General features: G+C 56.7%; 2 protein-coding genes across 2 annotated transcripts; one reads left to right on the forward strand and one right to left on the reverse strand.

Annotated features, from left to right (window-relative positions):
* Positions 1 to 7,854: 7,854 nt before the first annotated feature.
* Positions 7,855 to 11,183, forward strand: gdh-1 (NAD-specific glutamate dehydrogenase; the record flags this gene model as incomplete). The annotated part of the gene is made up of 3 exons (XM_032028974.1): positions 7,855 to 8,122; positions 8,178 to 11,097; positions 11,153 to 11,183. The coding sequence occupies 3 exons, from the start codon at positions 7,855 to 7,857 to the stop codon at positions 11,181 to 11,183; spliced, it is 3,219 nt and encodes a 1,072-aa protein (XP_031891314.1).
* Positions 11,184 to 12,216: 1,033 nt separating this feature from the next.
* vrtB (Malonamoyl-CoA synthetase vrtB) lies at positions 12,217 to 14,853 on the reverse strand (the record flags this gene model as incomplete). The annotated part of the gene is made up of 3 exons (XM_032028975.1): positions 12,217 to 12,328; positions 12,393 to 14,122; positions 14,638 to 14,853. The coding sequence occupies 3 exons, from the start codon at positions 14,851 to 14,853 to the stop codon at positions 12,217 to 12,219; spliced, it is 2,058 nt and encodes a 685-aa protein (XP_031891315.1).
* Between the last annotated feature and the right edge of the window lie 173 nt (positions 14,854 to 15,026).

Consider the following 15,026-nt stretch of genomic DNA (forward strand, 5'->3'; position numbering starts at 1 on the left):
TCAATCGGCATCGTGACAGCAAGAAAAACTTTTTTTCCTCATCTCCAAATAACGTGCTTGAGCTAAAAGTCTCGAATTACGAAATATGGGCGTTTTCATTACCCCTTCAAAACCCCAGTATTACCCCCTCATTACCCCATAAACTGGCCACATGCGGGGTTGCTTGACTCGTCTCTTGGCTGGACGGTCCGCGAGTCTGGGGCACGGGGAAGCGAGTGGAGGAGTGTGGGGGGGTAATAAACGTCAGGTACGAGGGCGTTGCTTGGTAGTGCTGATGGCGGGGATGCCTCTAGGTGAAGGTACTTAGATTATGGTTGAATGCCATTTGAAGAGGAGGCATGGGAATGGGGATGTGACCTGCAGGAGGAGGATTGGTGGGAGGGAGGGGAAAAGGGAAGGTGACGGGGTGGGACGGGATGGATGGGATGGCCGGACGAAGAGGAGCCCGCTCCCGTCGAATGTTCGGGCGATCACGGCCTGCCGGCAAGGAGATTCTGGGGAAGACTGGACGCTGGATCCCTCACACACTCCCGACCGAGCTGCCCTTCCGGGGACGGGCACGGTATCTCGCCCGCATCGGCCGGGCTGACCTGCAGATCCTGAAGCAAAGCTAGCTACCAGCCTGTAACGTGCCGTTTCGAGATTGGGCCGCGCCGGGGAGTGAGGGAACCTTTCACACCCTGTATCATCAATCAATTTGAACCATGGGATAAGGCAGTCTATGCCTTGTGTTTCCCCAAACAATGTAAGTCTCTGTTGTCGTCTTCGTCGCCTGTCGCAAGTCTCGGGGAGACAGGATCACGTCTTTTTTTGCGTCCCGTGTTTCTGCAACCTCGGAGAGGTGACGGGTGATGGGTGGTGGGCCGCAACTTGGAAGGCTTTCCCGAGCCCGGATGATCTGCGCACTTGGGGGGGTTTCTTTCTAGTCTCATGCACCTCCCGGGGGGTTGGGTGTGAGATGCTGCCCACCAGCCAAGGCGTTTCTTCGCACGCTCACTGTCACAATGGGATGACCAAACGTGTGGTCCATCGGAGGGAGCTGGCTGGGCGGTTTGGGTCTTGCATCATCAATTTTGGTCCCGAGATGTGCTAAAGAAAGCAGAGTGTGTAACAATTTCGGGACCACCTCAGTTGTTGGGGACCACGTTTGGAGGCAGCAGCGGACTTTTGGGACTTGACGTTGGGACAGTCTCAAGTGGGGAACTAGCCGTGGGACATGGAGGCTCTGCCTGTGTTGATTACTTGATATTTTCCGGGGTTGACGACGTTTGAATGCATTGGGTCGGACAGTTCCAAGATGATGTGCGAAGTAAGGCGAGTCGAGCAGCTGGGCTCACCGTCAAACGGCATGTCGATTGAATTTGCAGAGGCCTCCTCCGGGGACATTTGGACAACAGGCGTGAACGGCGTAAATGGCCTATTGGGTTACTCGATTTGGACGAGCCATTTTGGCCCGTTATCAAGTTGCAACTGCCGGGCGAGTGAGCGGTTTCTTTTCCCCCAAGAAACATGTTGCTCCCGCAAAGGTGAGCAAAGGTAAGTGACGGATCACAGAAGACCATTCCTCATCGGAACTGATGCGGCAGAGAGCGCCCGTTGGGATGCAGAAGAGAAGAAGGAGGAGGCCTCACTTTCCCGTCTTGAAAACGAGAAGGCAATGGAAGATGGAAGGCAATGGTTGGGAGCGATTGCTGCACGGATACGTAATCCGGCGGCCGGCAGTAATGCGGACTACGATGCCGCAATTCCTGCAACGGCATTGCAACTCCTCAACCGAACTCACCGCAGGGGGCGACTGGGGGAGGACACGTATGTTGTGACCACGGTCCAAAGTATCGTGAGTTTTTGTTTTTCTGTTTTTCGTAGGGATGCTTTGAGTCACTCTGGGCAAAGACGGTGTGCGTGGAACCCCGGGGCCCGGAACTCCCATGCCCAGTGTCTCTCCATCGTGACCTGGAGCTGGAATGATGCCATGGCCCAACAACCCTGACGGCAGGAAATTACTTTGAGGCATCGTGACCTCGTTTCCATCAAAATATGCTCCAGCATCAAGGGGAACGACAAGAAACTGAGCAGAGAAAAAACCTGGGGGAGAGTAGAATGCACAAGTGACGATCTGAGTTTTTCCCGGCCCCCCCTTGTGGCGGTGCAGGGGGGTCATCAGCCAGCGCCAGCCCGTTGTCTGCTTTCGGAACGGCGGTTGGGGTAAAATTAGCAGCACCCAGCCAGTGGCGGCGGCGACGGCAGCAACGGGGGGAGCAATGTACGAAGTTACATCACGGGAGCTGTCCACAGCTCTGCTCAGCTCAAGGTGAAGTATTCTACCATAGTAGAACCTGAAGCGAGCCCAGGCCTGTGCTCGGTAGGGGATGTATGTAGATCCCGTGTTTGTCAATCAGGTACGGTGAAGAGCCTGGCAGAAACAGGTGCTTGCATATTGCACCTACCTTAGACTAGACACCCATTCGTGGTTGGCCTTGAGCTTTTCCAAACGGGAGATCAAGCCGACGTTGTCTCTTCCATTTCAAGTAACTTGTGGATTATGCGGGACAGAAACAACGAGAGTTGTCAAAGGTAGGGGGGAGCAAGCCACCAACGCCGCGTACCCCATTGTTTTGTGTGTTGTATTGACTGTGTGCAATGGAATGCGAACATACACCAGCTCGCCGAAGACGACATTCAAACTCCCATAACAACATCCACCACCCGGTGATTAGTACGCAAGCCCGCAGGTGACGGCGGCGGCGGCGGCGGCGGCGACACAACCCCGAGCATGTTCGTGGACAGTAAATTTTTCATTCTTTTTTGGACGAAACAAAAGGCCTTGCCAGAGCGCGTGACGAGGGGTCAGACACCGGCAGTGTTTTACAATGGCTTTTCCATTTGGTAATGGCGATGCGGGTTCGCGGGGACCTCGATGGTCGGGGCCCCGGCCGGCTGGGCCAGACTTCCATTGGTGCCGGTGCAAATATCTCCCATTCATCGCGCCTTCGCGGTACCTAGTTACTAGTACCACGGGGCCAAGAAACTGGGGAAGGGAAAAAGGGGATTTCGGGACTTCAAGAAAGAGAGCCTGGGTCAACTTGGTATCAATGCCTGCCTTACCTAGGTAGGGGCTTGTCATCCCAGAGTCGTCGTCCCCCAATGGGGCCAAGTCGGTCTGTCCCGTGGCCCCTCGAATGCTGCACGATCAAGTAATCTGGGGGTAATGGAAACTGGCATCCTACGCATACGCTTCATCAACAAGTGTACGCCTCTTGGAGAGACCAACGCCGCCATGGTTAGGCGGGGTTTGTGGGGTCAGCCGCCGCACTCCCGGGCCATTCGGCGTGGCAGAGCGGGCAGGGCCATCCCCAACATATGCCATCTCGTGATCCTTTCGTCTTTTCTGGATCTTGACCGTGTTTGTATGTGTAGTTGTTGCCCTTACTCTCTCTTTCCCCGTCCCGTCTGCTGCGTACCCAAGGGCCCTAGCTTGTTGGGGGGTTAGTCCGATGCCCACAACCTGGGGTAAGGTGGGCGCAAAGGGGGTCTCGGATTTGATTGCTGTGAGGTGGTCTGGTCTTCGCCTCTCCGTTGTTTTGGGGGAAACTGGGGATTCCGGACCCAGGCGTACACTAATGGAAACAACATTAGGGACGAACATGGCTTGCTTCGCTGGTCGTGGACTTATTGTAGAGGTCATTGGGCTGGTTTGGTTTGACAGGGGAGTTGGCATGTCCAACCCGCGACTCGAGTCGTAACGGGTCAAAAGGTATGTACCTACATTTTAATGTGTACTTTAACTTGTGTGATTCAAGTGTACTTTTGCGAATACCTCTTTTTTTTCTCTGTTATCTATACGTTTCTACTTTTAAATTGCTCGATTCTCTTACAATGGAGACGGTCCAACTCTTGCAAAGTGCAACTACATGCCGGGATGGCAGTCCATCTTGGGGGGCCACGAACAGACTACAGTGGATGTCAAGACTGGGCCGGCGCTGACCAGCGGGCGTTTTGAGCTGCAACACGAAAGAGGCGGTAAAAGGGCCCAGCCGAACCCGACTCGGGGCGGAGGTACTCGAGACTTGCGGATTCTGGACCCGGATCCCGTTACGCGACGCTGTTTGACGCCCTTCAAGGCTGCGTAACCCAAGGTTCCTGAGTTGGGATGTCGGAAAGCAGGTACAGAGGTACCGCCGCGTCTTGTCACTGTTTCCTACATCTTTAGTTGTCGTGTTCGCGACATGGCCCTGGTGCGTTGCGTTGCATCGAGACGGTTGGCAAACTGGATGAAATTTTGAAAAGACGCAATTTTTGGATGTTTCCATACAGTGTACATTTATGCTGTACGTACCATTCTCTAAAATACAGGTTTTTTCATTGCGCATTGGGATGTAAGGGAACACCGGACGGCGGGCTACCCAGTGCCGAAGATGTTCGGGGCGGACGCTGATAAGGGATGATGACTACGAAGAGGGGCCCAGCGGGCGGATAACCGGGTACGCACAGGAACCAGATATTAAATTTTCGTTTTGGTACACGGGGTTGGCTGTCAAAAGACTGAACGCCGGGGCGGAGAGGCCGGCTGGGGCTGCCCGGGTTTTGTTGCTGTTGACTTTTTCAGAGACAATTACGAGCTGACTCTAACGGGGTGATAGGGAAACGATGCTACGAGCAGAACCGAGTTAGGCTGGCCATGCCTTGAGTTGTCCTGGTGTGTGAATTGCTCTGAGAGTGAGTTGTCGTGTTGAAAAAGGCGGGTTGAAAGGCGGCGTGTAAGCGGGTTGGGGCTGGGTGTCGGCGGGATCTGCCTTCTGACATCAAGATCTACGATTAACCTCTGTCTCCCTTTCCCACCGGCCCGGCTAAGGCAGGCCGGGTTGGCGAGTGGCCTGCAACTCTGTTACGGGCGGCGCTTACCCCCTAGCCACCACCTCCCTCCCGCTTACTGCGTATGCCCGCAGAGAACGAAGTAAGTACACGTACGTACCTGGGCAGTGACGGGAGCAAGAGCATGGGATTCACAAGAAAAACGTCGGATGCTTGCTCCGACGCTTCATCGACGGACGAACGAAACACACAGTGGCAGACGCAAGGGAACGAAAGAGAAACCGGACGAAAAAATTGCAACAGGAATCAAAAACGAACTGTGTGGAGAGAAGAGCCTCGAATAGCCGGCCAAGATGAGTGTTGGTAGATACGTATATCCGTGCCTGGAAGAATACATTGACGTGAGGTGAAAAACCGCTGTGTCTTGCTAGGTAGACAGGTATGTCTACAGAGCAAGGTGAGGCAAGGTACTTGGAGACTTGGTCGTCGTCACCGAGAAAAACAAGGTACCGAGTACGTACTCCATACCTTACGGTGCTTACCTACCGGCCGGTGGCATCGTGGGCTCCCCAGTGGAGGTTTGGGCCCTTGGTAGTTCCTTGGTGCCCCTCCATTGGCGCATGTGATGTGCCCCATGTGGCAGCTCCCAGGCCTCATTTGCTTCAGCAGAGGCTCAGGTACCAGCAGCAGGCCAGTCCAGCCCCGGTTCGCAGCGGGCGGCCTGCCCTGTGGCCCTGTGGACGACGGTGAGGGTGAGGGTGAGGGTGCCTCAGCTGGAGGTAGGTACCTCACCTACCTGCCCCTCGCCGTACCTATCGATGTCTGTCTGGAATACCTCACTTACCTACAAAAGGTACATCACGCCCCAAGCCAATCAGAAACGCTAATTGAGGCTGATGCCTACTCGAAACGGCTTAGACCATAATTATTTGGTAATAGTTGGGCATTTGTGCTGCAGGTGAAGTCATCATCGTGATCGAATTCTGTCCCCAAAGGAGTCGTGGGAGCTCACGAAGCTGCAAGGATGCAGTCAACGTGCTTCCCTTGAGGGGGCAGAAATGCACGGGAATCATTGCAATTTTTTCTGCTCCTGTCCTCCAATTTTTTGGAGAGTCACCTGGCTTTGCTGGTCTGGTCCGGCTTGCTGGGGTTAGCAAAGCATGGCATAGCATTGCAAAACAGACGATACGTAACTCAGGTCACTCTGTCAGTCTTCAAACAGGTCCCGAGTATAAAGGCTACTACCGGCCCTGTTGGATCGTGAGTCACTGGTTCCTGATCGACTTTGTTTTTCCTCATCATCTCCCCCCTCCTCCTTCTTCAGCTCAAAGCCTCACCAGCAGGTTCCCTCCTTGGGCTATCCATCTATCTCTATCTCTTCCTCTTACATACGTTACCTTACATACCGGCATACGGTCCCTGACCTCTCACCAGCGTCTTCAGCCCTCCCCGACGCTTATCGCCATCCATCTTACATACGCCGGCCTAGCTCGGTTTCCCCTTCCCTCGCCTTGCCTTGCCTCTCCGTGCCTCCGTCCGTCCACACCCAAGGCGTTCACAGCCCTGTGGCCGTACCTACCGCACCTCTCTGTCCCGAGTGTCCGCCCGCTGCTGCTATTTTCAGCTGAACGCAGACTGGTCCTGGCCAACCCAAGAACCTAGCTTCAAGGGTCCTTATCTCTCCACCGCGTGCCCCTCGGCGTCGCCACATCAAAAGTCATCAGCACCACCACAGCAACAACAATATCCATCAACATCAGCTTCTAGCCGGTCGGATGGCTGTGTTGTCCGGGATCCCCATTACCTACGTCAATTGACGCACTTTAACCGCCCTCACGCCAATTTGCGACTCTCTCTCTCAGGAGTAATCAGGTCCTGCTGACCACCCGTCACCTACGACTTACAAGGAAACTCCCTCGCGCTTTTGCTCGCGGTAGCTTTCCCTCGTCGACGCGGACAACGTATATATCGTCCCCTCCAAGCTAGCTTTTTCTGCCGCCTGGAGATTCGGTACTTCCTACGACACCTCTCACCCCTGACCTCATCCTTCGTCCCGTCTTCGCGTTCGTCGGGTGCCCCCTTCTAAGAGCTGCAATTGCATTGGCTCCCGGAAACGAGACATTCTTGGTTCTTTATCATCGCAAAAATCCAGCGACAACAAGTTGCCTGGACCAAGCAAATTGCCCCGCCGGATCGCCTCTCCGAGACTTTGACATCAGTCGTCGTCGGGTGCACCGTCCCCAACAACCACCCCCTACGCGATATTTACACTCCTCCCCGGAACCGACTTTTTGTCTCTGTTCCTCGCCCATTCTTCTCTCGACCCCCAACCAACCAGACATACCGCAAAAAGCAGGTATCCGAGCCCATTGCTTAGCTCTGCGCCTGCTTGTCACCTGGTCCCGTATATTTGAATCGGATCAGCATTGCACTAGCCTCCCGAGACGCAAGGTACGTCCGTCCACGTTCACGGATTCTTCCTGATCGCATCGCCCATTCCCACTCCCCACCCCCTTGCCCTTCTTTATTTGCCTTATCAGTACATCATGTTTGTCCATGTACGAGCGTCCAGCGGTGAAGCTTCAATGCTCTTCCCGTTGCTCTCTCGATTCCTGCGTTTCCCTGAGAGATAGCACCTCGCACCTTCACCTACACCTGCGCCTGCGCCTGTACCTGCACCTAGACAGCTCGGTTCCATTCCCAGCCGCCTTCTAGAGAAGAAAGCCTGCTCTAGATCACACGAGCCACTACCGATCCCGGTTTTTGCTACGGGCGCTCCAAGAGCTGAGCTGTTCTGTGCTGCCAGCCAGTCCGAGGCTGACTCACTCTCATCATGTAACTCTCCTGGTTGCTGCGATGCTTCGTTGGGTCGTTGTTGGGCCGGCTACTTAGACCTTTGGGTCGCCGCCCCTTCTGCTCAGCTTCCCTCTCGTCATCCCGTCAAACCCAATCCTCTCCCACCACCTCCCGATCCCATGCTGCTTTGATACTACGCCTACACACACAATGTTGGCCTTAAACGTCAATACTGACCTTCCTACCATGGACAGGTTTCCTAATTACGAGGATATCTCTCCCACCGAGGAAATAGGCGACATCATGGCGACCGCCGCCCCCCCTCGCAACAAGATGCTGGGTCAGGTCCAGGCCGACTCAGCAGAGAGCAGCCGCGGCCCCTCTCCCCAACCCACACATTTCAGCGTTCCCATGGCTGCTCGCGCCAACGGCAACGGACACAGAGTCCTGCGCTCCGCGACAGTCGGTTACGTTGCGCCCACCTTCGTCGGCAAGCTCGAGCAGATGGACCAGGGTAAGTCCCGAGCTTCAAAACTATGGCTATTGAGTGATGCTGACTTGCGTGTTAGTCCGTGGACTTCTCAAGACTAACGGCTGGATTCCCGAGGTCCTCGTCGACGAGCAAGTAACGTGGTTCTACGACGAGCTTGGCATCGACGATGTCTACTTTAAGATCGAGAGCCCCGAGGTCATTGCGAGCCAGATCACCTCCCTATACGCCGCAAAGGTCGCCGCGTTCGCGCGCGAGGACAAGCGCGAGGAGATCAGACTCGACATGGAGGCCCCAGACCACGCCATCTACATCGACACGAGCGAGCCCGGCAAGACTTCGATCGGCGGCCCGCGATACGAGCAGAGACTCGAGGCCAAGTACCTGGACCACGTTGGCAAGACCAAGTTCCGCGTCGAGACCTTCCGCTCTCCTGGTGTTTTGGGCGCATCGCCCGCATCCAAGGCCACCCTTCGCTGCTACTTCGTCTACCAGTGCCTCTTCAAGCAGAGCCCCGAGACGACCGACCCTCACGAGACCCGTCTCGAGGTCATTGCCGACCACGGTTTCCTCCAGAAGGCCACCAACAACACCAAGCAGATCTACCAGGAGATCATCGAGCTTGCTGTCAACAGAACCGGCCCTGTCATCGAGGTCTTCGACATTGAGGGCTCTGCCGAGAAGCGCCTTGTTATTGCCTTCCGTTCTCGCACCGCCCGTGGCCTGTTCTCTGCCCTTTCTGACCTGTACCACTACTACGGTGTCACCAGCTCCAGAAAGTACGTCGAGCAGTTCGCGAACGGCATCACCGTTATGAGTATTTACCTTCGACCTGCTATGAACATCGAGGGCAACTTCCCTCCTCTGGACCAGTCCATCCACCAGATCACCAAGGAGATTTCTCTCCTGTACTGCTTGCCTCAGAACAAGCTGCACTCGCTCTTCAGCACTGGCGAGCTCTCCCTCCAGGAGACTGTCTACGGACACTGCGTCTGGGTCTTTATCCAGCACTTCCTGAACCGTCTGGGTTCCGAGTACGTTTCTCTGTCCCAGATTCTGGACCAGAACAACCCGACCCAGACCGCTCTCCTGTCCAAGTTGAAGCGCCGCCTGAGGACGGAAACCTTCACTCCCGACTACATCCTGGAGATCATTCAGTCCTACCCTGGCCTCGTCCGCATTCTGTACGCTTCCTTCGCCTCGGTGCACCTTGCCGTCGGCCCCGACTTCGACCGTCACTTCATCGCCCCCACCCCCGCCATCGAGGTTCTGTCCGATGCTAAGCTCAAGGAGCGCATCACTCGTGATGTCTCCAACGAGCACGAGGAGATGGTCATGACTGCCTTCCGCGTCTTCAACAATGCCATCCTGAAGACCAACTACTTCACTCCCACCAAGGTCGCCTTGAGCTTCCGCCTGGACCCCTCTTTCCTGCCCGAGATCGAGTACCCCAAGCGTCTCTACGGCATGTTCCTGGTCATTGGCGCCGAGTCCCGTGGGTTCCACCTCCGGTTTAAGGACATCGCTCGTGGTGGTATCCGTATCGTCAAGTCTCGCAGCAAGGAGGCCTACAGCATCAACGCCCGCAACCTCTTCGACGAGAACTACGGTCTTGCCAGCACTCAGCAGCGCAAGAACAAGGACATTCCCGAGGGTGGTTCCAAGGGTGTCATCCTGCTCGACCCCAAGATGCAGGACCGCGCTGAGGAGGCTTTCGAGAAGTACATTGACAGTATCCTCGATCTCCTGCTGCCTGCCTCTTCCCCCGGCATTAAGAACCCCATTGTGGACTTGTACGGCAAGGAGGAGATCCTCTTCATGGGTCCTGATGAGAACACGGCAGAGCTTGTCAACTGGGCTACTCACCACGCCCGCTCTCGCGGCGCACCCTGGTGGAAGTCGTTCTTCACCGGCAAGTCGCCCAAGCTCGGTGGTATTCCCCACGACACTTACGGCATGACCACCCTGTCCGTCCGTGAGTACGTCAAGGGCATCTACCGCAAGCTCAACCTTGACCCCTCAACGGTCAGGAAGATGCAGACCGGTGGCCCCGACGGTGACCTGGGTAGCAACGAGATCCTCCTCAGCAACGAGAAGTACACTTCCATTGTTGACGGATCCGGTGTCCTCGTTGACCCCAACGGACTCGACAAGGAGGAGCTTCTGCGCCTGGCCAAAGCTCGTGCCATGATCAACAACTTTGACATGTCCAAGCTTTCCAAGGACGGATACCGCATTCTCTGTGATGACAGCAACATCAACCTGCCTACTGGCGAGTTCATCTCCAACGGCACTACCTTCCGCAACACCTACCACCTGCGCGACACTGGTCTCACCGACTGCTTCGTTCCCTGCGGTGGTCGCCCCGAGTCGATTGACCTGATTTCCGTTAACAAGATCATCAAGGATGGCAAGTCCACGATCCCCTACCTGGTCGAGGGCGCCAACCTGTTCATCACTCAGGACGCTAAGCTCCGCCTCGAGGAGGCCGGCTGCATATTGTACAAGGACGCCAGTGCCAATAAGGGAGGTGTCACCTCTTCCTCCCTTGAGGTTCTCGCCTCGTTGGCTTTCGACGACGAGAACTTCCTCAAGCACATGTGCCACGACGCCAAGGGCCAGGCTCCTCAATTCTACCAGGACTACGTCAAGTCCGTCCAGGAGAAGATCTGCGAGAACGCCCGTCTCGAGTTCGAGGCCATCTGGCGCGAGCACGAGGAGACTGGTACTCCCCGCAGCATCCTGTCCGACAACCTGTCCAACGCCATCACCACCCTGGACGAGGAGCTTCAGCACTCCGACCTCTGGAAGAACGAGCAGATCCGCCGCTCCGTTCTCCAGGACGCCCTGCCCAACCTTCTCATCGAGAAGATTGGTCTCGACACCATCATCGAGCGCGTCCCCGACTCTTACCTGCGCGCCATCTTCGGCAGCTACCTCGCCTCGAGGTTTGTCTACCAGTTTGGCAGCCAGCCTAGCCAGTTTGCTTTCTACGACTTGTAAGTTACCCCCATGAAACACGAAACACGAGACAGTTGACTAACTCCTTCACAGCATGGCCAAGCGTATGTCCAAGATGCAATAGAGGCTCCCTTTTGGGACTCTAGAATCGGCGCAACTCTGTTTTTCTGTTTGCATGATATAGGATACTGGAATTATTGGGGGTTTGTTAATGGCTGGGATACACGCATGGGTGGTGCGAAGAGAAAAGAAAACAAAGCATGGGAAGAGAAGGAAGACAAAAAGCAAGAGAGGGAGGGCACTGTCCCCCCTGCATGGACGAATGCATCATAATAGGAGTTAATGGGTATGATTATCGTCATGACTAGCCTGGTCACAGAGATGGCCGACTTTTTTATCAATATCAATATTTCTATGTTCACTCTACCTTTCGACGTCACGTTCTTCGTCTTTCGTGATAGCAGTTATTTTCCGAATCTGTGATGATCTTGAGCAAAGTCTGTCTGTTCACGATGGCATCACGAAATCCGTCAAATATCCTGATATCATGGCGTTCAATTTTATGTGACCAAGACCCCAATCACTCAACAGCCTCTATCATGTATTACAGTGTCCCCAGTCCCAAGTCTGGGCCGACACATTCTATCATCAGTAACCATAAGAAATGCCATCTAGATTCCCAAGGCAAGGCCGCAACATGAAGAGATGTAGTCGAAAATAAAAAGGACAAGACCCAAGGCGGACTCTAAACTCACACCCTCCCCTCCTCCGACTGGCTTATCGTCCATCCTCCTCCACGTTGCAACCCGAACGATTGGGTCAACACTACTAGTGGGCGCACGCATGTATATCTCCTCCCCCCCCCGCCCCCCGTCCTCGGTCCGTTCCGAAAAGTGCAAAAAGACAGAGACAGGCTGGAGGAGATGGGCAGACAGGGCCAGGCGGCGCGTGGGGGTCGCCGCGCCTCGGCCCACCCACCCTCATTTTGGCAAGTAAACCCCCACGCGGAAGATGGATGGGGGATGCAGCAAGGCGGCGATCACGCGACAAATCTCTCTTCCCCCCTTCTCTCTCTCCACATGGCCGCATGTATGAGAGACTTCGTCACCACAAACCGGCCCAGAAGGAGCAACAACGAAAACACAATATTAGGTGACTTAGTTCGCCGCGGCCCACGCGCGGAACCACTCCAGCGCCTCGGGGTTCGCGACGGAGGCGTTGGTCTTGATGTTCATGCCGGACAGAATCTGCTTGACGGCGACTTCGATCCTACGCGGTGTGTTAGCCACAACCAAACTCATGTAAGTGAGAAAGACAGAGCAGAGATACTTACTTCTTCCCGTTGCCCGTCTTGGGGATGCCACCGCCGCACTCCTCCACGACGCCGGGGACGTGTCTGGGGCTCAGCTCCCTGCGGATGACGCTCTTGATCTTTGCCCTCAGCTCGTCGTCGAACGTCTGCCCGGCCGCGGGCACCACGAACAGGCAGACGGTCTCGTCCGAGTCGGTGGCGCGGCGGCGGCCGACGCAGACGGCGTCCTCGACCTCGGCGGGGAAGAAGCGGGTGAGGATGTTGTAGATCTCGGCAGACCCAAAACGCACGCCCGCGGGCTTGAGGACGCCGTCGGAGCGGCCGAGCATGACGAGCGAGCCCGTGGCCGGGTTGGGGATCTTGACGAAGTCGCCGTGGTGCCAGACGGCGCCCTGGACGTCGCAGATGTCGGCGAAGCGGTCGAAGTAGGCGGCGCGGTACTTCTCGTCGCCGCCGGGGCCGAAGAAGGTGAGCGGCTGGCAGGGGAAGGGGCGCACGCAGACGAGGTCGCCTGGGTGGGAGGGGTCCGGGAGGGCGCCGCCGGAGAGGGAGTCGACGGCGCGGATGGCCATGCCGAGACCGGCGCACTGGATCTCGCCGACGCGGACGGGGAGGAGCGGGCAGGGGGCGCCGAAGAGGGAGATGATGTCGGTGCCGCCGGTGATGCTGGCGAGGTTGACGGTGGCGGGGAAGGATTTGTAGACGAAGGAGAAGGTGGACGGGGGCAAGGGGGAGGCGGTGGAGTAGATGGCCTCGAGGGCGGAGAGGTCGATGCCGGGCTCGTTGACGGGGTAGATCTGGGCGGCCTCGAGGGCGGTGAGGTAGGCGGCGGAGGTGCCGAAGTGGGTGACGCGGAGGGAGGAGAGGAGGCGCGGGAGGGAGAGGTGGCCGTCGGGCTTGAAGGGGGAGCCGGAGTAGAGGACGAGGGTGGCGCCGACGGCGAGGGCGGAGACGGACCAGTGCCACATCATCCAGGAGGTGGTGGTGTAGTAGAGCATGCGGGAGCGGGAGGTGAGGGAGCCCTGGAGAAGGTGCTCCTTCTTGTGCTGGATGAGGGTGCCGAGGGCGGTGTGGACGATGGCCTTGGGCAGGCCGGTGGTGCCGGAGGAGTAGAGGATGTAGAGGGGGTGGGAAGGCGGCAGCTGCTCGAAGTGGAGCGGGACGTTGGGCGCGGATGCGAGGAAGGAGGTGTACTCCTCGGCGGCGACGCCGGTCGTCTTGAGGCCGTCCATGCCGAGGTCGCAGGCGACGTTGTTGATGACGACGACGTACTCGAGACCCTTGGGCGCGAGGGCCCTGACGATCTCTTCCGTCTTGTCGGTGCTGCTCCACTCCTTGCCGTTGTAGACGGTGCCATTGTCCGCGAACAGGACCTTGGGGGAGATCTGGGCGAGGCGGTCGAGGACGGCGCTGACGCCGTTGTCCGGGCTGATGCCGGTCCAGATGGCGCCGATGGCGGCGGCGGAGAGGGAGGCTACGAGGGCCTGGTGGTGGTTGGAGACGAAGCCGGCGACGATGTCGTTGGGGCCGAGGCCGTGGGCGCGGAGGGCGGCGGAGCAGCGGCGGACGGAGTCGCGGAGGTCGGCCCAGGTTGTGGAGACTGAGGGGCCGAGTTCGGTGGTTGTGATTGTTGCGACGGCGGTGGGGTCGATCGGGGTGTTTGCGGGGAAGAGGAGGTTCTCGGCGAAGTTGAGACGGGAGCCGGAGAAGAAGTCCGGTCGGGGGTACATGGGCGCATTGGGAGGGAGGACCTGTGGACAAGATCAGCGTCTGGAATGGGATTTCGGCAATTTCCCATGATGATTTGATCATCTTGGGCGGCGAAAAGCTTGGGCGAGACTGAGACTATGGCATGACTCGAGAAGGATGGGATGTTCGTTATGCAGATGAGGGGGAGTGCTGGAAAACGCAGAGCTTTCTGCTTTTGCTAGAGCTTGCATCCGAGGTTTGTTGATGAGGGGAGCTTCTGACGAGGGTTCAAGACACTGGTGGCGAGGGTTTGACATCGACGATTCGGCGTCCTCATCTCCGCTGTTGCTCCTCTTGCTGGCACTTGCACGCATCGGGGCGAGAGAGTAGAGTTTGGATCTTCATGGTGCTCTCACACCACATCTCACACGCTGGACGGTCTCCCATTGATTTCGTTGGTATTGGGATATGTCATGGCGTACCAAGCAGGGTGAAGCAATGGGCAATAGGAGGTTGAAGCTGGGCTCTTTTTGGTTTTGGATAATGTGTGATGGACGGAGCGAGTGGTCCGGCGTACCTTGTCGAAGGGGGTTGAGGCAGTGATGCCGACAAAGTGCCAGACCTCCTCCCAGAACTCGGCAACATTCTCAATGGACCACTTGTAGAGACCGGGATAGTCGTTCAGCTGGAGGCCGTACTTTGAGTTGACCTTGAGCAGAAACGCCCACATGGGAGTCGAGGTGGGGTCCGGGTGCCTCCAGAGCTCGTTGCGTGTGACGCTGGTGATGGTCATGATGGGCGGTTATCGTAGCCGGTGAGATATGGGACGAATTGGGTGATTAATTGACTCGCTTGGCTGGACGTGCTTCGGGACGACGAAGCTCCTGGGCTATCCGTATCACCTGCAACGGGTCGTTAGGTAAAGAAGGTCGGAGGTGGGAAAAAAAGAAAAAGTGTTGATCTGCG

This window comes from Colletotrichum fructicola, assembly GCF_000319635.2.
Source record: "Colletotrichum fructicola Nara gc5 chromosome Unknown KSG_Nara_v1_contig01, whole genome shotgun sequence".
NCBI lineage: Eukaryota > Fungi > Ascomycota > Sordariomycetes > Glomerellales > Glomerellaceae > Colletotrichum > Colletotrichum fructicola.